At 47.6% G+C, this 20608-nt stretch overlaps 2 protein-coding genes across 2 annotated transcripts; one reads left to right on the top strand and one right to left on the bottom strand.

The window, feature by feature from the left end:
• Positions 1-4860: 4860 nt before the first annotated feature.
• LOC122375670 lies at positions 4861-12298 on the bottom strand. The gene is made up of 4 exons (XM_043355153.1): positions 11905-12298; positions 10603-10749; positions 6945-7080; positions 4861-6262 (listed from the first exon to the last, which is right to left on the bottom strand). Exons 1-4 carry the CDS (start codon positions 12110-12112, stop codon positions 6076-6078), a joined length of 678 nt encoding a protein of 225 aa, XP_043211088.1. The 5' UTR covers positions 12113-12298; the 3' UTR covers positions 4861-6075.
• On the top strand, positions 7682-9279 carry LOC122375669 (tryptase-like). Its single transcript, XM_043355152.1, has one exon. It carries the CDS (start codon positions 7687-7689, stop codon positions 9049-9051), a length of 1365 nt encoding a protein of 454 aa, XP_043211087.1. The 5' UTR covers positions 7682-7686; the 3' UTR covers positions 9052-9279.
• Positions 12299-20608: the final 8310 nt, after the last annotated feature.

Raw genomic sequence — 20608 nt, 5'->3', positions numbered from 1 at the left:
AATTGGTGGCCATGGCCTGAAAATAACGGTTTGGGCATTCACAACATCGAAAAATGCTTTAATTCGGAGATATGGAATTTCAAACTTGCAGTTTTCGGATTCTAAGGGGGCATTGGTATGCCCCCTTAGAATTTGTGACGTCAGCGGAGATCTAACGATTTTTAAATCTTTTACTAAAACGTTTGGCAGCACGCGGTGGTATATGCTGCTTTGCGCGCAACAAATGCCGCACTTTCAAATAAAGTCGCTAGGAACAGCGGAGATCCCAAAAAGTAAACAAAAGTAAAAGTCTAATATCTTGAAAACCGGTGAATATTTTTCGATGAAATTTGGTAGATATTCATTTTTGCTCTTTCTGAACCGAGCGACATCACTTTCATGCCAATTCATTAACTTTTTTGAAGGTGGGAGGGTCCCTTTAAATAAGACAGAGCATCGTTCGTTGTCAGATCACCCGAAAAGTCGCAACTGCATGTTTTTCATGTTCATACGTCATTCTTGTTTCAAATGAATATGTTCTACTATTATTTGTGTCTCACTAGCTTAACCCGCGCCCTGGTGGGGTCTGTTTATAACGCGACCTGGTGGGGGGGGGCTATTTTTTGCCCCCCTCGTATCTCCGAAACTACTGGACGGATCCGCAAAATTCAAACGGCGTTCGATAGCCCTGTCAAATTTGTCGCAGGAAACCAAATTTCATTGACCTCGGGGTCACCGATGACGTCACAGGTCAGGTCAAAGATAAAATGTTTCACCGTTCACGGGGCTTCTAGGGAAAGCACTATAACACCGAGTAAAACGCATTTTGTCGAAAATCAGCGATAAGACGTCAGTTGTCTAGTACATATGTTGCTATTAGAGGTCACTGGTCATGCCAGGTCAGGTCACAGGTCAGGTCACCAAAGGTCACCAAGGGTCACCACATGAACCCAACTTTACTAAGGTTGTGCGATGCATGTTTTATGGCCAGTTTTTCATTTCCAACCCAATGGTGTTGGTTATAAGACCATCAGGTACGGTTTAGGTCACTTTCTGGTGGAGGTCAGGTCAAGGTCAGGTCAAAAAAGGTCAAATTTCAAAGTTGATATTTTTGCATAAAATGGGTATTGATTCGATGCAGCTCGTCACGGGGAGTCTAATGGTGGTCTTTGTTTTGCACTACGAGGTCTAGAATTGCTAAAAATTGAGTTTGAAAAATTGACGTCATCAATTTTGAACAGTTTTTTTCGCTATAACTTCGCCAAAAAAAGAGGCATCAATCTAAAATTTGGTATGTGGATGGAAGGCGGTAAGGACTATCACATATATTCCGGTTTTTGCGAAATTCAAATTTTTTTTTGGATTTTTTGACTTTTATATCCCAAAAATCTATTTTTTGATTTTTGGGGGTCAAAATCAAAAAAGTTCAAAAATCCGAGATAGCAGTTTTGTAGCCCTGTCAATTCTACAGCTTTTATGTCCTAAACATTTTTCTGTATTTGCAAAGCTATAGGCCTGACAGCTCTTCCCGCGAAACCCTTTTTTGGGTCGAAAACGGCAGAACATGACGTCACTATGACGTCATTTCCGGCCAGCCTATCATAGCTTTTGGAAAAAATTTTGGTCACAATGTGTAAAATTGATGTCCGGGAGGGTACTGAAAGTTTGGTGACGATCGGCGCAGCGGTTCTGGAGATATATCGAAAAGTCTGGAGGGAGGGCAAAAAATAGCCCCCCCCCCCCCCCACCAGGTCGCGGGTTAACCCCACGTTTTAATCAATTTTCCACGAGAAAGCAGCAAACCCCTGGATGATCGGTGATCCAAAGATACACTACCTATATAACTAAGCAAAGTCGCGAAAACTATGGAGCTGCAGCTTGTTCCGATAGAAACATTGCGCTGTACTCTAAGCAAAGGATCAGATGTTACATGGTTCTAACATGGTTTTAACCCGCGCACCGACGGGGGTCTGCGCCAACTTCGTACCGACGGGGGGGGGCGGATGACCGCCCCCCCCCCTGAGATCTCGAGAACGAAGCAAGATAGCGACAAGCGGTAAACGGCAAGGGATACGCACGGACAAGGTCTACAATTTTTACCAAGGTCATTTTCAGGTCAGGTCAAAGATGACGTCACAGGGGTCAAAAAAGTCAAAATGGCGGTGCTAGGTATTGAGAGAGTTTTTCTCGAATAACTTTCGAACTAGTCAATATAGGAACAAACTAAGGGCAGCATCGTGATCCTCTCGTCAATCCGCATCGAATGATATATATGTTGACCTCGAAAGGTCAAGGTCAAAGGTTGACCTCAGGTCACGTGACCTCGAGGTCATCATGTATATCATTCGATGCGTCTTGACGAGCTGATCACAATGAGACCATCCGCGCGGCTGTATCTTGTTCCTGTACGGAGTTATTGTCAAAAAACCGCTGGTGACCTTTGATGACGTCACGTGACCTTGCAGCTGCCCAACAGCAAAACAGACCTCAAGGTAGTGAAGGTTGATCGTATGAGGTCATGTATGGTTTATGGGGCCATTCCGACCCGTTTTAGTGGTAAAAACAGGGAGTTGATCCCCCATAATGGGGAGGTCGAGAAATTGACCTGACCTTAGGTCACCGATATCAAAATTCCGAGATACACTAATTGTAGCTACTAATGACCTTATAACATCCTGTGACTTTCAAAGGCCTCCGACATCTACTGTAGCTCTGGCACGGTGACAAAGTTGCAAAAAGTGACTTGAGGTTGGGTCATTCAAAGTGACCTGGTGACCTGACCTTAAAAGATAGGAGGTTCACACTTGCACACCATGTGTAAAATTGATGAGAGAATAGTCGTACCAAATTTCGCGGCGCTACGCGCCGCGGTTTTCCCGCTATTCGCAAAAAACCTCAGGGGGGGCGGATATCCGCCCCCCCCCCCGTCGGTGCGCGGGTTAACTAATGCATGATTATTATAGGTGGTCGATTGACAACTACATGGAGTACAATAAATAACTGACTGACCAAGGTTTCTTACTGCGTACGCCATGCTGGAGAATATACACATAAGAGGAATAATAGATACCAAGCTCCCGTATTTCACTTCGTTATGTGCTGTTCAGTAAGATTCAAACTAAGCCCTTTCATAAATAAATCAAAAAGGCTTCATAATATATAGGTGAAAAAGCAGCCAATTTCAAGAGCCCTTACGCCGGTCCGGGGGGAACACCCCCCCCCCTCCGACGCACCCCGCTGCAGTTCCATGCGGGATCTATCGTTATCGGTCGGCTCTCGAAGAAGCAAGGTAAGGCATTTGTATGGCGCACTTTTCTTAGAGCAAACGTCTCTTCTGCATCCCCTCAAAGTAGTAGCAGAAGTGCTGACATCATTTAAAAAGAATTAGCACAGTCATGAGAGAGGTTATGGTATTATTCCATTTTAACCCTCGCACGACCAGGCCATTTCTCATAACACGAACGACCAGGGGGGGGGGTTGTTACGACCCCCCCCCCTGGCGTTTCGAAACGGAAGGTCGTAGAGCTTAGCGGAAAAAACCAACGGATTGCTCTCAACGAGATCTCGCGATTGGTGGTATATTTTTTGGTCCTAGGTCAACATTTGACCTACTTTTGACCGGTCAAAGGTCAAATTTTCGGAAAAATAGACTTTTCCAAATTTTTCGCGGCGATTGCGGCAAAACGGTAAGAGATATCGACTTGAAACCTTCACTATCGTGTTCCTTGATCAATTCTCTATCGTTTGGTATGTATTTCGTTTCCCTAGCTCTAAAAATGGCGCGTTGGGAGCGCCGGAAGTCGGCAAGGTCACAGTCGGCGGCAGAAATTCGAAAAATCAAAATTTAAATTTTTGAAATCTGATTGTATTTTTGGATTTCAGATGTCCATTTGCTCCCTATAGGAGCTAATATTGTTGCATATTCCCATTGAGGTGACAAGAATTAGCAAAATAGTGGTTCGGGCGCTTTTCAAAAATAGTACCGGACGCTGTTCCTCTTGTGACGTCATAGCTCCGTGACCTGACCTGACCCGGTCAAGTTTCTTATACCATATGATAGCCAATACTTGCCCCAACATGCATGGGAAGATTCATCACGATCCATCAACCGATGTCCGTACCACCGGCAGGAAACCTCGGGCGTTGGCACTCAGTTTGTGAAAATCCGGCCGGAGGCTGTTCCCTTTGTGACGTCATAACTCCGTGACCTGACATGACCCGGTCAAATTTTTTTGATCAAAAGATGCGCAAGGTTTGCCCCATAAGGTACCCAAAATTTGGCGGCGCTGCGCGCCGCCGTTTTTCCACGATTTCCGAAAAACCTCAGGGGGGGTTGATACAACCCCCCCCCTAGGCGTTCTAGGGTTAAAAGAACCGTCTGAAAAAAGACTAATAATAACGGTCATATCATGCAGCAAAGATGTTGTACGACAAATTATTTAGCGTTGACGTCGCGGTCGCCGGCGCCTGGGTGGTGTGCTGTGCCTGAACTGAGGGCCGAACCGTCTCTTACCTCGATATCCTGTAGGATTTTGCGTGGTGCGGCCTCAAAGTTCCGCCAGCTCCTTTTGCGCGTGTTCCAGCTCTCCCAAGCTGAAAGACGCCTAAGAGGAGTTGACAGAGGGAGACGAAAGGAAAACAGATTAAAAAAAAAAACGAAAAGCAGGAGCGGCCTTCGTACGGCGTGCCGCTCACGCGCTGTTGGGGAGCAGTGTTCTCGTTGGGACGGACGAGCTGTTTGCCCGGCCACGGTTGTCTATCTACCCTCCAATGGGCGCCAGCGCCCTCTGTGACCCTCCCTCGTATCCCGGGCACGTCCTGAGCGGGGCGGCGACTGCGCCTCTGCCTTTGCACGGTGCTGACTCAAATGTAAATCATGTATAAAATTGTCATTTTTATTTGACCAATCGGTACACAGTCATCGCTTGGAACACACTAGACATTCCTCATCATTAGCCTAAATGGGCAATATGATACAATGTGTGCATGATCCAAGTGATCTGCATCCATACCCACAAAGCAACACGAGCTAACATCCACGCATAGATTCAATAAATCAAGCAAGATTGGTTTAATCCGCGTATTTTTGGCCCCTGCTTGTCAATAGTTAGGAAAAGCTTCGCGGTGTGGTCGGAAGCATGAGTCGACACCACATTCGCTCATTCTCAGGCGCGCGTACTGACATAAACAGGACAAAAGTGACTCGGCGATGCTCTGCGACGGTTTGACTAGATGTCGGAAGGCTGAGCAGGAAAGGTATCCACTCTCATCCCACACTTTCGATATCGGCACAATATTTCACCAATTTTACACTACATTTCGGCCTGCTCATGTGAAACCGGATATTGACAATATGAATTTTGGATAGCACATAAACGCATGGCGGACTTTAGTCAATAGTCATGTCATGTCATGCTAATCATTCGTTGTTTCAACGGCTGACAGTTGACTCGTCCGTAATGGCGTAAAAAACGTTTTAGAAATAATTGCTGCCAATTCTTAAAAGCCATGCTTTCGATTAATAATAAATGTAGTTGAGCAATCTGAGAAAATACTAACTTTCGCAGCGCTTTTATTCCCCATACTGGCTATAGATAAAAAAAAAATCAAAATGACACGATATTTGACGTTTGATCAAAACTTTCGAAAAGGTCACATGTTCATTCTTCATACTGTTCCCACATGAGCTGAGTACCGGCTGATTATGAAATATCGGTCGCCCTTTTATATCCGAATCTCGTCCTGGATTTACAATCAACTACCAGCGAAGTTCAGCTTCCACCTACTAATTTTCGTCCTTCACATAATTTTTTCCGCAAGTTCCAGGGAGCTGAAGGCTGCCCAGTGAATGGATGTTAAATTTTGTCCTGTGGTGAGCTGAGAGCTCCAACTAAAGACGCTGAATTTAGTTTCAGCATTAGGTACACTGCTGAATCAGTTATCAATCTGCTTATTCTCAATTAGTCGAGCCACCATTTCACCATTAGTTCACACCATTTGGTGAATATCACAGGAATATTGTGCAATGTGCATGGTTTGTGGGCACCCTGACCCAGCGTTCTGTCAGGCAGTCCGTCCAGCCCGCCGAGGGGCCGCTCACGCCAGCGCGCTTTTGGAGCTACTGAGCGCCTCCATGAGCAGCAGCATCTCCTCGCGGCTGAAGGGACACGAGCTGAACATCTCGTGGCAGCCGGAGGCGGTCGAGTCGCGCATCAGGCGGCCCATGTGCGCGGCGTACGTGTACTGGTAGGCGCGGCTGGCCGGCGGCTCCAGCTGGAACCGTCTGCGGGGCGGCACGATACTGGGCGTCAGCACTCGGCACGGGAATTGTGCGGAGAGCCAGACTCACGGCTCTCGACAGCATAGACACCTATAGGTACCTACTACATGGGAATTGCAATGTGTCGTCTATGTGATATGAACCCCCGACCCGGACGCAGAAGCAGCGCCCCGCGGGTACCAGTGAGCCGGTGGGCCAGGAGCACATAGAGGTCGCCAGTCTTCACCCCGACTGCCACAGATATGCCAAAGTGTCTGACGTTCCATATAAAACAGAGTGCCAACAGCATAACACTGTGTGTAGAGTCATGTTGCAATGCATACGTATAGGTATGCATGCATGGGAAGTGAGTGGACCAGAACTCTAAGGTGGACCCGAAGTGAGTTGCTAGTTGCTACTCGACGCCCCCCCCCCCAAAGCGATACCGGATTGCCCAAACATGTCACCCTCACCTCACCTCACCTCACCTCACCTCACCTTAGTTACTTTTGATGTTGATAGTGACCTATCGGCAAACCATCGACCCTGACCACCAACCCCAACCGAAAACCATCAGCCATCAGTCATTAGTTGCCCTCCCCTTCAATCGCAATAGTGTAGCTCTAGCTGGATAATGAATAATGCAGTGTTGCTAGGGTGTGCAGAACATGTTTCCTATTGGCGCGCCCCTCGAAACCTCTCTTACTTCAGCATGTTGGCGATATTCTTCTCGATGTCGCCGGCGGTGGCCAGCTCGTGTTCCGGCAGCATGTGCACCTCGCAGATGAAGCGCTGGATACAGGTCGGCTTGCTCTCCCTCAACGTGTCAGCGTTGCCCAGAGCTGAAAGAAGACGGACACCGAATCGTCAGACGATTGTGGGAAGGACAGTGGGCAGCATTCTAACCAGAGTGTATCGTACTTTGTTGTAACATACATCTTCGGGTACTTTTAGGGCGATAGCCGACCTAATGCAAACCCACACCAGATACGATGTCTTGTCTGCACTGTCGACATTGTCGATCCCCGGCCGGGACCCAAAACTATTGCGCTTAGGAAGAGCAGCTAGTTGCGATTACCTACCCGTCGTTGATCTGTAAGGAAATTCAATGCTTACATTTGAGTATATTATCTTTAATTCACGTTTAATTTGAAACATTGATCAGGTACAAACATGTGTAATGCGTAACTCATGATTTTGTCCTAAAGCTCTTAACTTCTTCACCTACAATCGCCAACACGGCAGTCCCTCATAAAAATTCTAGGCCTGCGGTTCATTGAGTCGGTAACAAGTCACCAATCCGTCGCCGCGCTAGTCGCGCACCCTGTGCTCCCGCCTGACATGTTCCCCGGCCCATACAGCCCCTGAACCGGGCGTCTGTAGCAGCTGTGTCCTGCCACAGCGCGCTATAAAAACCGCCCCTGACCGCCTCCATGCACCATCTCACAATGGCTCTGCTGGTGTTCATCTGTCTGACTGTCGGCATCGCCGCCTCGGCCCTGCCGTCCTCTGCTGCCAGCGTACCTCTCCGGCAGGAACAACCGGCCGAGAAACATGTCTGTCCGGAACTGGCGGGCGCGCCTGGCGCCCACAAGCTGAGTAGAGAGGCGAAACATATTTGCTTATCGCAAGAGGACGTCATCATTCCGAAACCCAAAGCCGATACGACGGCTGCTGCCTTCAAGCTTTGTGGAAATCTAGAGGATGAGTCGAAGACCTCCAGATTATCTCGTGGGAAATACGTTCTTCAGTCACCCAACTATCCTGTAAACTACTCAGCCAAGACCAACATTTCCTGGAGCTTCACAGCTGATGCAGGTAACATCATCAGCATCGTCTGCTCCGACTTCGACGTTGAAGGCGTCAATGGCTATTGCATGTATGATTGGCTGGATATCAACGGCAAACATTTCTGCGGAAAGAATGCCGCTGTCAGCGTATCTGCAGAGTCACTCAACGTCCAGTTTATATCCGACAAGTCCGTGAACAAAAAGGGTTTTAACTGCAACATCGTCGTCATGGGCATTCCTTCGCCGGGAGGTGACTCCGACGGCAACTGCACCTGCGGACAGGTCAACCGCGCGGTCCGCATCGTCGGCGGCACGGAGACAGAGGAGAACGAGTACCCTTGGCAGGCGGGCGTGTGGCCCGAGTTCGGAGACCGCGTCTTCATATGTGGAGGCTCGGTCATCAACAACAGGTACGTCCTGACGGCGGCCCATTGCGTGGAAAATAACCCAACCGAGGTGACGGTGAGGCTCGGCAACGTACGCCGAAACCCGACGTCCAGTGAGGAGGTCTTCAGAGTCTCCCTCATCCTCGTCCACCCGCAGCGGAACGAAGAAACGTCCCTCTACGACTTCGCACTGTTGCAGCTGGACCGCCCGATTTCGTTCAGCAGTCACATCAGTCCCGTGTGCCTGCCGACCCCGGGGGAAACGTACGCGGGTCTCATGGCAACCGCAACGGGGCTCGGCGATCTGTCCAACAGCGGGCCGCTAGCCGATGCTATGATGGAAGTCGACCTGCCCATCCTGAGTCCCGAGGCCTGTGCGGCGTTCATGGCTCGCGTGGGCCTCTCGTACGACGGCTCGGCGATGGTGTGCGCCGGGGGCACGGCCGGAGAGGACACCTGTGCCGGGGACAGCGGCGGTCCGCTGGTGGTCGACGTCGGAGGCCGGTACGTCCTGGTCGGCGTCACGTCGTTCGGCGTGGGCGAGTGCGCCACGACTCGGCCGGCACTGTACGCGCGCGTCACCGGGGTGCTGGAGTGGATCAGCGAGAACACGGCCGACAGCACCTACTGCTCCTAGACGTTCCTCGGACCGGACCGGCAGAGCGGGATCGACCAGCTGATCAGCAGACCGGGTGAAGTGGGTGCTTTTCTCTGCGTGGGATACTGTTATTACGGAATGTCTTAGCTGATAATGTTTTGGGGGGACTACGTTATAGGTACGTATGTATACCTAACTGATAAGTAGGAATGGTGTTTCTAAAGAAATGTAGTCCATTTATCGGGGTCTAATATACTGTGAAGCATTTGAAGTTGTATGGTATCTGATATGTTCACATTTTTCTGTTATCTTCTTGAATGCCATTCTTGTTCAACATCAAAGCATGTTGGCGCGACTTTGTTCTGGAATGCAAGTTTTGTAAAATTGGTGGTGGGATCACGTTGTCGATTCAGACCATTGCAAGACCGCGGGACGAGAGGATAAGGAAGAGATTCGGACTAATGCGACTGTCGGCCACGCCACCGCAGTTGAGCCAACTCGTGGTACAGGCCCATCCCGTCCCATGGGGTGGCAACTGGTCACTGGCCTCAGTGGCGCGAGAACCGGGGGGGGGGGGCTAGCGGGGGCTGAGCCCCTCCAACTTTTCGGCTGGGGGGGGGGCTCGTAATGTATTTGAGCCCCCCCAGCTGGAGGAATCGAAATCGGAAATCTACCAACATAATTTCATAGATTCATACATAGGTGCGGGAACCGGGGGAGAGGGCAGTGGGGGAAGCTTGCCCCCACAACTCTGGGGCCGTGGGGGCGGTGCCTCACCACTTTTCATGAGGTCAGGAACCGTTGGGGCAGCTTGTCCTCCCCAAATTATGGGTTGTGGGTCACAAAGGAAGAAAGCATGTAAGTGAAAAATCCACCTCTTTCACTGGCTCGGCAACTCATTTGGCAGATTAAAACCTTTATTCCAGGCTGCCAAAACGGTAGTTTCTTCACTCAGCTGAGACGGAATACCTGACTTTTTGCAAATATTTTCGTTTTTTAAGGCCAAGGTCTAAAAAATAAGCGGCCGAAAACCAGTGAGAAAACTAGATTTGGGGGTACCCTAGGTTGATCTCTTTTATGGTTCAGCCCCCCCCGCCCCCCCCCCCCCCCCCAGTCTGAAATAAGTTCCCGCGCCACTGAGTCTGGCCTGCCCCAAAAAGGCAGACCAACCAGCTGCGCAAGCGGTTCATAGTGTAGGTTTACCTAAAGGCATAGGTACTGCTTGTAGTTCTGGCCGTCTGATGGTGGTGACCACCCGCCTGGAGTAATAGGGGTGTGTGATCAATGATGAGGTGGGACCCAGAGCATGGTGAAGACGAATGTCCCGGCTTCTCGGAGGCCAGACAGCCCGTCAACAATATGCAGGCATGGAAATATCGCTCAAAACGGCATTACATAAAATATCTCACAACTCGCGATATCAAGGCGGTGTGCAGTTTCCAGCGCGCAAGAAAAAAAAAACATCAGACTCGCCCCGTCTACGCAGCGGGCCTAAGTCGCATGCCAGCACGCAGGCACGGATTAGCTACCATTCAGCGGCCCAGCGGCGCTGATGATGCCTGTCCGACGGCAGCCGGCTGCGGCACTGACCGTGTCTGTTAGCGCGCCGCCGGTCCTTGAGCAGCCGGTACAGCTGCACCGTGGTCTCGATGTCGCGCTGGGTCGGAGTGGCCCGCTCCTCGCCGTCCACCGAGGTCATCCCCACCCGGGTCGGAGGAGGCGTGGCCGGGTGGGGCCCTGGGGACAAACGGGACGCGATCACCTCAGGTCGTAGGTATCACGGTCTCATCAAGTAAAATGGAAAGTAGTGTCGATATAATAGTCTTTGCTGTGGTGTATTTACAACGACATTGCTTATAAAGCACCTATATAACTATACCAGCTTTAGGTGGGTGTTCCCCAGTGTCCTACATTCATAAACATCGTGAAGAGCTTGTTAATTGATATGTTTTTAAATCTGAGCATCAGCCCTGATCATCGATCAGCGCTTGGAACAATCGACGCTTCCTTATTTTCACGCCGCCTTCTGAGCGTCTGTGATAGTGCTTCTGACAGCTCCCGGCGCGCAGCCACAGCCACTCGTTCGCGGAACAGATATAATCCCAATGATGAGGAAAATCCGGCGTCTATTGTCGGCGAAACGCGTTTCCTCCGAGGTCAGGCTGGTCGGCACGCGGTGCAGGCGCAGGGGAACCGGCGCGGCGCTGACCACACCAGCCAGAAACGGGAACCCGGCGCGTGGTCTTAGCTAAACCAGTAGTGGTGGAAGTGGCAAAATAATCACAGCGATTGTAAGCATATTGGTAACGTTACAGACTATGCAGCCCGTCTAACACATCCTGTACCATGAAAGTCATTGATTTACCTAAATCATTCGATGTTTTCGTGCCTCATTACAGACGACTCTTTACAAGGACAAGGGTAACCATTAACCTATAATAACCATTCACTCATTTTCACTGATTCCCTGAATAAGACAGACATCTCCAATCGAGTACGTACGGATGCAAAACAACGCCTCTTCAGTTACTTTGGTTGGCGCATTCAGAAACTCTAGCCGGCTGTTTGTCAAAGCTTGTGAACCGTGTAATGGAATGCCCGGCTATGTCAACATGCTGTTGTAATGGGTAAATTATGTTGGTTACTTATGGCGCGCCATCAGCACGTCTTTGTGGTGGGGCGGCGCCGTTCTGCCCATACGGTGACCTTGAGGGCTGTGAGCATCGCCGTTTGTGGGAACAACGCCAGCTCCTTCGAGCAATGAGAAGGTCGCTCAAGTCTAACCAATTAATAACGACGTCTTTGAGGCGAAAAACTTAATGTGCATTCTATCCATACCTGTAGCAGGCATGTGCATTGTGTATTGCGCGTTGTGCACGCTCGTGTACTCACTGAGGGGCAGGTCCTCGGCTGGCTCCTGGTCATACTCCTCAGGCAGCTGGAGCGGCTGCGTCCTCTCGGGCTCTGTTCTCTTCCGCTGTCCGCTGTGCACCTCCGGCACCACCCAGGAGCCCACCAGGCCCTCCAGGAGCCACCCGGAGCAGAGCGCGGGCAGCCCGGCGGCCAGCAGCAGCACCGTCACCGCGGCACACCGCGACATCACCCCGAACAAACCACCGACACGGCCCGAACACCGACTGCACCCACACAGCACGTACGGCACGTGTCCCGCCCAGTACGTGTGGCACGTGTCCCGCCCAGTACGTGTGGCTCGTGTCGCGCACCCGTGCGCCGAGCGAGCAGTGACTGGCGACGGTCCACGGCCCACAGCCCGCGGCCAGTGCAGCCTCACGGCCGGCGTGGCGTAAAAAAGTGAAAGTGGCCGAGGTTACGTAGCCGGGCGGCCTTGAAGCAGCGCCCGACCGCCGCGTGGTATGAGTGTCTGCTAAACAGATGCTGCTCTCACCTGCATGGTGCAGACGCGCCACCAATGTCAAGGTCACCATGCCGACAAAATGCCCAATGTATGTACTTGGTCTATACGAAACTGTCTCCTCTGTTAACGGATCTTTGATTGATGTCATCAGCGACACTTTTTACAAAAGTTAGTAGTTTTCCTCAAATTAACGGGTGATTAAATATATACGAGTTATATATTTCTCTTATTCACTTTTCAATCCAGTAAAGCATTCAAACAGGCAGGCTCGGAGAGAGAAGAAATGAGACAATAATGTCACACTCAGAAAATCTTTGATTTATGGACACATTCCGCTCTCCGTTATTTGGAGATGGCTCGCTGTTTTAATTTGATAATGGCTGTCTTCCATTTCTACTTCCGCGATGTCTCATATTTCAGCGTTATACCATTAAACGGTATGAGGCAGTGCAATTTAGACAAAGGCGGAAAACCTTGTGATGTGCATTAATTGAGTGGAAGCTCGTATTGACTCCCATCTATAAATATATAGACGATAATGTATGTGATCCTAACCCGCGCCCCGTAGGGCTACCGGCGGACCCTACCACCCGTAGGAGGGGGGGGGGGGCGTTTCGGCCCCCCTAAGATCTCGGAAAGTTACCGGCCGATTTTCAAAATTCAAACGGCGTTCGATAGCCCCACCCGGGAACTACCTTGTGACCAAATTTCATTGACCTAGGTCAAACCGATGACGTCACAGGTCAGGTCAAATGTCAGATTTTCACCGTTCACAGGCAATTCAAGAAATGTGCTGTGAAAGCGAGTAAATTTGTAATTTATTGAAAACCATCGATGGTACATTGTTCGTCAAACACATACTTTGCTATCTGAGGTCACTGATACCAGGTCAGGTCACAGCGAGGTCAGGTCACCGGGGGTCACAATATGAATGTGTCGTGTGATACATGTTTTATGGTCCATTTTACATGACAAATGCGATTATGTGGGTTAGGCAGCCTTTGGGGCCAGCCTAGGTCACGTTTTGGTGAAGGTCAGGTCAAGGTGAGGTCAAATTAGGTCAAATTTCAAAGTTGATATTTTTGCATAAAATGGGTATCGATTCGATGCAGCTCGTCACGGGGAGTTTAATGGTGGTCTTTGTTTTGCTCTACGAGTTCTAGAATTGCCAAAAATTGAGTTTGAAAATTTGACGTCATCATTTTTGAACAGTTTTTTCGCTATAACTTGGCCAAAAAACGAGATATCGATCTGAAATTTGGTATGTAGATAGAAGACGGTAGGCACTATCACATTTATTCCGGTTTTTTCGAAACTCAAAAAACTTTTTGGATTTTTTGGCGAATATATCCAAAAAATGCTTTTTTGATTTTTGGGGGTCAAAACTCAAAAATTTCAAAAATTTGAAATAGCAGTTTTGTAGCCCTTTCAATTCTACACCTTTTATGTCTTGATCATTTTTCTGTATCTTCAAAGCTGTAGTCCTGACAGGTCTTCTCGCGAAGGTCTTTTTTCGGTCGAAAATGACAGAACATGACGTCACTCTGACGTCATTTGTGGCCAACTTATCATAGCCTCTGGAAATATTTTTTTAGTCACAATGTGTAAAATTGATGCCCGGAGGGGTCTTGAAAGTTTGGTGGCGATATCTCCAGCCGTTTAGGAGATATCGACCGAAAAGGACAGGGGGGCCGTTTCGGCCCCCCCCCCCCTACGGGGCGCGGGCTAACACATACCTATGCTGTGGTGAGAGAGTGGGACGTGTGTCGCTGAGTGATTTGTGACTCACCGTTTGTCAGTCAGTGGCTGTCTCTGTGAACGTTTGTCAGTGAGTTGTCGCTGTGAACGTTTGTCGGTGAGTGGCTGTCGACCGACACTGTGATCATTTGCCAGTGGTCACCATACAAAGCCGGGTGGATTCGGAACAGAAATGGATGAATGTGGCTGGAGACATTTCAAAATTCAAAATCTGAAAAATCGGTTTTAATTGCTAGATTATGTCTTGTGCTTCAGTTTCCACTTTCTAGTGCAAAGTTATCCACTTTTGAGTCGGGATATTTAAACCTTTTTCTATGTGTTTCAAATTGGCTGATTCTGATTGACGATTTTCTAGCATACATTCGTTTCTTTACAATGGTCTCTTTAAAAAAATTCGGTCATTGGGCTAATGCACATTCGAGTATGTAGGTAGGTACTTCAGTGGCTTATGTATTTGGACAATGAATTTAAAATGATAAAATAATGTACCTATTGTATTCATCTCAACAACTTGTATTTCTTAATTTCATTGATCGCTTTTACCAAAAGGCTATTATTTAATGTCATTTGAAATTTGTCATTTCTGAACGTGTCAGCAGTTATTAGAGCAAATTGAAAATGAAAATAAAGATCAAATACGAACATTTTGAATAAATTCAGAGTACCTTTAACACGCGCAGTGGAAGGGGGGGCGGATTTCGCCCACCCCTCCTGTTTTTCGCCAATAACTCGCGCCGCAAGCATAATATCAATGTGAAATTTCGGCTACCTGTCCAGAATTGAATTGCGGATCTTCTCGTGCAAGAAGTAAGAAAATCGGTTCACAACTTTTCTAGTAATAGCGGTGTAAAGTCAAACATCATGCCGCCTCGGCGGCGCGGCGGCCGGCGCACTGTAGGCCGGCAGCCTGAAAAAGCGCTAGAAATTCCCCCAAACTGACTGTCCGCAATATGAACAAAATAGGTATCATTTAATCCCAAATTGATCGAAGAATACGATTCCGATGCTAGTTTTGCCCTAAGGTCAAAATTGAGGTCGTCAGTTGTCACCAAACACAAGACAATTTAGACTCTCTATAGGCCACCACATTTACCGATTTTAATGATGAACTTTAGGCGTAATTTATTAGTTGACCAATCGTCGTTTTGAACGAAATTTCCTGTCAGACTAGTTCAGGGCACTGTTGTTCACTGTGCCAACATCATTCTGACATATTGCATCGCTTTTCTGCAAGGATAAGCTAGCTGTTTGCAAGCAGCTGCAAGACGTAATTTAAAATCATATCCAATTTTTTAAATAGACTTTTATAAAAACGTTATTTCGAGCGGCTAAAAATGAACATTTCATACTAGCCTCTAATTACTCATCTTTTGTTCCATATAGGTGCTTTGCTGCTTTTCCCTGCTACTTTTCGAGATATGCGCCAGTAAACCACATGATGTAGGGGCAATTATCACCTCGCCGCTCTACTGAAGGCCCGGCGCTCTTTAAAACGCTGGAAGTTGTGAAAAACAAACGCTTATAATCTAAATGAAATATATGTCCCTGAGCTCAGAATTGATCAATGCACACAATGCTGTCAACATTTCTCGGTCAAACTCAAAAATTCAGTCATTATTAACCCCTAAACACAAGTCAGTGATAATCAACAACAACTTGCTCTTTAGTTAGACTTTTTGAGAAATGTTATTTCGAGCCGTTAAAAATGGCCATGCCATACAAACCACCAATCGTCTTTCTGTCATGCCCTACTCGCAATTTTTGCTAATTCCTGCTACTCTTCAAGGTCACGTGACCTCACCATTAAAAGTGAATGGGGAAATAAGGAAACTGTTGTTTTTGCGCATGGAATGATTTCAAACTATCTCAAGCACACGGAATCGTAATTTCGTCGACCGGTGACCGCGGGCAGGGACGGGTGTGCGCGCGCCTCGCTGCCGTACCCACGCGCGTGTCAAGTGAGTGCCTGGCTGTGCGGCAGATGTGCCCTGCGGTACCGGTGACTTTTGCGATCTTTTAAATTGAGTGAGGATGGAGAACGCCGCGGCCGCTGCCGAAGAGCGGCAGACTGTGAGCGAACTTGTGCGCAATTTTGGCGACTCGCTCGGTGAAGGACCAGGAAAACGGGACAGGTCCGAGTCGGGAGACCCAGCACCAGCCGGTAAACGCGGCGCTCGTGAACGCGACTCCGAGCCCAGTCCGTCTCCGAGAAACACCAGCATGAGGCAGTACCTGGATGATGCCCTGGAGAAGCTGGAGGAAAGGCTGTCCTCGTCAATCTCCAGGGATCTGCATGAATTTCGCGAGCTGGTGTCCTCTGAGCTGAGTGCTCTCACCGATCGGGTACGTGACCTCGAACGACACGTAGAGGAACGGGACCTGGAGGTTGCTGAGCTGACCAATCATCTGGATGCTTCCCGAAAGCAGATCAAACTCCTGGAAGAAAGAGCCGAGAACGCGGAAATGAACTCGCGGATTCCGTGTCTGGTTCTCTCCGGCCAGGCCATGGCGCCCCACCGGCCTACGCGCCTGGACGCGCCCCTGCCGCCGGCCGGTCGCACCGCGCCCGGGGGCGGTGACTCGGCGCGTGGAGAGGGCCGGGCCGAGTCAGCTGACGCGCCGGCCGGCGCCGGCCGGGCGCGGGACGGGGAGAGGGGCGGCCGTTCCGCCGGTGGACAGAGTGGAGGTGAGGCGGAGGACATTAACCAGCTGGTGATCAGTGCTGTTCGCGCCCGCTTGCCGGGACTGGACATCACGGATGCTGACATCGACCGCGCTCATCGACTTCCCGGAGCTAACCACAAGGTCATCGTGCGGTTCGTCCGTTCCGGACCCGGCGGCGTGCGAGACCAGCTGAGCTGATGTCTCGCCGTCTGGAGCTCAAGGGACGAAACGACCTCTTCATAAACGAGAGCTTAACAGCACAGAAGAGCCAAATCTTCCGCTCTCTACTGGAGGCCAAGAAAAACAAGAAAATCTACACCGTCTACACCAGGTGGGGACATGTCTATTATAAGGCTGAGAAATTCGGTACCAGCTCCCGTGTCGAGTCTGTCGATAAGCTGCGTGAGCTGCGGTTCCCCGTCAAACAGTGATGTACGATTGTCTCGTCAGTTGCGGTAGCGACGCTGAATGCCGCGTTTCTCATTATGTCACGCTTTGTTTCACATTATTAATTTTAGTTTTCGTCTTATATTTATCATGTTACCACTTGTTTTTTCAGGAACACTTTTTTTGCATTTTATTTGTTTATCCGACTGATGGTGTGAGTAGTTGCGTTTTCCCTTTCTGGCTTCGTCTGTGTTTCGTTTCCCAGATAACGCCCTGTGCTGCTATTGGAAAAGAGGCGACCGAGGCGGCGGCGATGGCGGGGCGGCGGCCGGCGGTGGCGGCGCGCGGCCGCGGCTGCTGTCGAGTGAGGAGCTTCATCCCTGGCGCGGCTCGCGGGCTGGCGCGGCGACGCGGCGGACGATGTCACGGCTTGTTCCCAGATCCCCTGATGAGTATGAATCTAGTTAGGGCTTTGACGTCCCTACAGCTAAGAGTTTACTTAGACAGCTCATATAAATATTTAGCGTCTTTCTCTTTTAAGATAATCGAAGATGGCTCTTAACATGAATAATGGAAATAGCGACTTGGAAGTCGTAACATTCAACGTGAGAGGCCTGAATAATTTTGTTAAAAGGAAAGACGTATTCGATTTTCTGAGAAATAGCAAAGCAGATATTTTATGTTTGCAAGAACTGCATGTCACCTTAGAAAGCGAAAAACTATTTAAAAGTCAATGGGGAGGAAGGGCTTGGTTCAGCTCAAATACTTCATCGTCAGCTGGCACTGGAATTCTTGTTAATAATAAAACAAACTGTAAACTGATTAATGTAACCACCAACAAAAAAGGAACAGCAATAATAGTTTTAATTGAAACAGCTGGAGTACAGTTAAAGATAGTTAATATTTATGGTCCACCAGACAATGATGACCCTGCATTTTTTGCTGAAGTTTTTGAATTGACCCAATGTAAAAATGATGACTTTGTTATATTCTGTGGAGACTGGAACATGACTATGAATCCGGAGTTAGATACATATAATTATGCAAGCCGAGATAGGAAACCAGGCACACGTCGATTTCTTAAAGAAAAATGCTCACAATTAAACCTTTACGATGTATGGAGAGTGATGAATGAAAGTGAAAAACATTTCTCGTGGAGAAGAAGTAACCCAGTTAAATGTGCGCGACTCGACTTCTTCATAGTCTCTGAACCAATTCTTAACAGAACTACATCTTGTCAAATCATTCCGGGATACAGGTCAGATCACTCCAGAGTTTCGTTACGGTTAAACCTAAGTGATCAAAAGAGAGGGAAAGGATTTTGGAAATTCAACTGCTCACTACTCAAAGACAAAAATTACTTGGAATCCATAAAAAATGTATTTCAGGATGTAACTCATGAATACGCATGCTCAGTTTATGCTGAGTCATACCTTAGAAATATACAAAACCGAGAAAATATTCAAATGAAAATAAACGATGCCTTGTTTCTTGAGACATTACTAATGAAAATACGGTCCCATACCATAACATATTCCATAAGGAAAAAGCGAGAAAGATCCGAAAATGAAAATAGTATTTTACGCGACTTGCAGATTTTGGAGTCATTACCAAACCCTTCAAGCGTAGATATGGAAAACATTGTTAAAAAGCAGTCAGAATTACAAACAGCGCGGGCTGCTGAAAACGAGGGCCGAATAGTTAGATCACGGGCCCGTTGGTATGAGGATGGAGAGCGAAGCTCACGCTATTTTTTCAATTTGGAGAAAAGAAATTTTGAAAGTAAAGTTATTCCTTGCTTGGATGTCAATGGTAGACAATTACAAAGTACTGACGATATTCTTGATGGGCTTTCAAATCATTTTGAAAATGTATTCAAAAAACATGATTGTTTCTCGGAATCAGAGGTGGTACATTACCTCCACAAAATTGAATGTCCAAAACTGACAAAAAATGAGGCTGAATTACTAGATAAAGATATAACGGTCGAAGAATTAGGGGAAACGCTGAAAAAAAAACTTCAAAATAATAGAAGTCCTGGCTCTGATGGATTTCCGTATGAATTTTACAAAGTATTTTGGGGAGAAATAAAGTACTTTGTTTACAAATCGCTAAGATATGGATTATCTAAAGGATCTCTTTCAGTCAGTCAACGGGAAGGCCTAATTACTTTAGTTCCAAAACCATCAAAACCACGAAATTTAATTAGTAGTTGGCGTCCGATTACGCTCCTAAACTCAACGTACAAGATTCTCTCCGCAACCATAGCAAACCGCCTCAAACAAGTTCTAAATTCTATTATTCATGAGGATCAAGTGGCGTTCTTAAAGAAACGATTTATTGGTGAGAACACCCGAGTTGTATATGATGTATTATGGGAAAGCCAGAAAAACAAACAGGATGGCATGCTTTTGTCTGTAGACTTCAAGTCCGCTTTTGACGTAATGAGCTGGAAGTTCTTGGAATTATGTTTGTTAAAGTTTAACTTTAGTTCTACTTTTATCCAAATTTTCCAATGTATGCACAAAGATAACATATCGCGCATAACTTACAATGGACACGCTTCAACGCGGCAGATAAATCTTGAAAGAGGTTGTCGACAGGGCGACCCAGTGTCATGCTACTTTTTTATCATAGGCGCTGAGATACTTGCAAATATAATAAGACATAGCAATATGATCAGAGGAATGAAAATACGTAATACAACAGTAAAAATAATTCAATATGCAGACGACACAACATTTTTCCTTGATGGATCTGAAGAAAGTTTGAGGAACGTTTTCAACGAGCTGGGCTGGTTCGCCAAATTCTCAGGTTTAAAGCCAAATGTAACAAAATGTCACGCAATGTGGATTGGAAAAAAGGCACTTGAAGAAAACATTATTTGCCCTGATATTGAATTAAGATGGGTAACAAAACTGAAGTTACTCGGTATTGTTTTTAACCCGTTGTGTTCAAATATCACGGAAGAAAATATACAGCTAAAAAAAGACGCGATGTTAAGAATAATCAGAACATGGCAAAGCCGCAACCTAACACTGGTTGGAAAAATTGTCATAGTTAAATCTCTTTTGCTATCACAAATAACTCATATTCTTGCCTCCCTACCAAATCCTTGTCAAAAAACAATGAAGGAAATAAATAACATCTTATTTAACTTTGTGTGGGGCTCGCAAAGAAATCCGATAAAAAGAGCACGCCTTTGTCAAACAGTAACCGAAAACGGTCTTGGAATGATTGACATCGAATCGTTTGTGAATTCACTGAAAATCAAGTGGATAAAAAGGCACATTGCTGGAAACAAAGCTACGTGGCATGAGCTTGTACCAAATAAAATAAATGACGATTTTATTTGGAATTACGGTGTCGTGGCACTGAACAAAAAACTTGAATATATCTTAAATCCTTTCT

Source organism: Amphibalanus amphitrite, unplaced genomic scaffold (assembly GCF_019059575.1).
Source record: "Amphibalanus amphitrite isolate SeventyFive unplaced genomic scaffold, NRLGWU_Aamphi_draft 001891F_arrow, whole genome shotgun sequence".
Lineage (NCBI taxonomy): Eukaryota > Metazoa > Arthropoda > Thecostraca > Balanomorpha > Balanidae > Amphibalanus > Amphibalanus amphitrite.
The sequence above is the reverse complement of the archived record's forward strand: the minus strand, read 5'-3'. Positions and strand labels throughout refer to the sequence as shown.

Bases quoted from the DNA above. Each gene is read 5' to 3' on its own strand.
- LOC122375669 (XM_043355152.1), top strand. From the start codon at position 7,687: ATGGCTCTGCTGGTGTTCATCTGTCTGACTGTCGGCATCGCCGCCTCG.
- LOC122375670 (XM_043355153.1), bottom strand. From the start codon at position 12,112: ATGTCGCGGTGTGCCGCGGTGACGGTGCTGCTGCTGGCCGCCGGGCTG. The intron at 7,081-10,602 runs GTCAGTGCCGCA...GTCTTCTTTCAG, and splicing joins GCGGCGCGCTAACAGACACG to CTCTGGGCAACGCTGACACG. The intron at 6,263-6,944 runs GTAAGAGAGGTT...GCCGCCCCGCAG, and splicing joins AATATCGCCAACATGCTGAA to ACGGTTCCAGCTGGAGCCGC.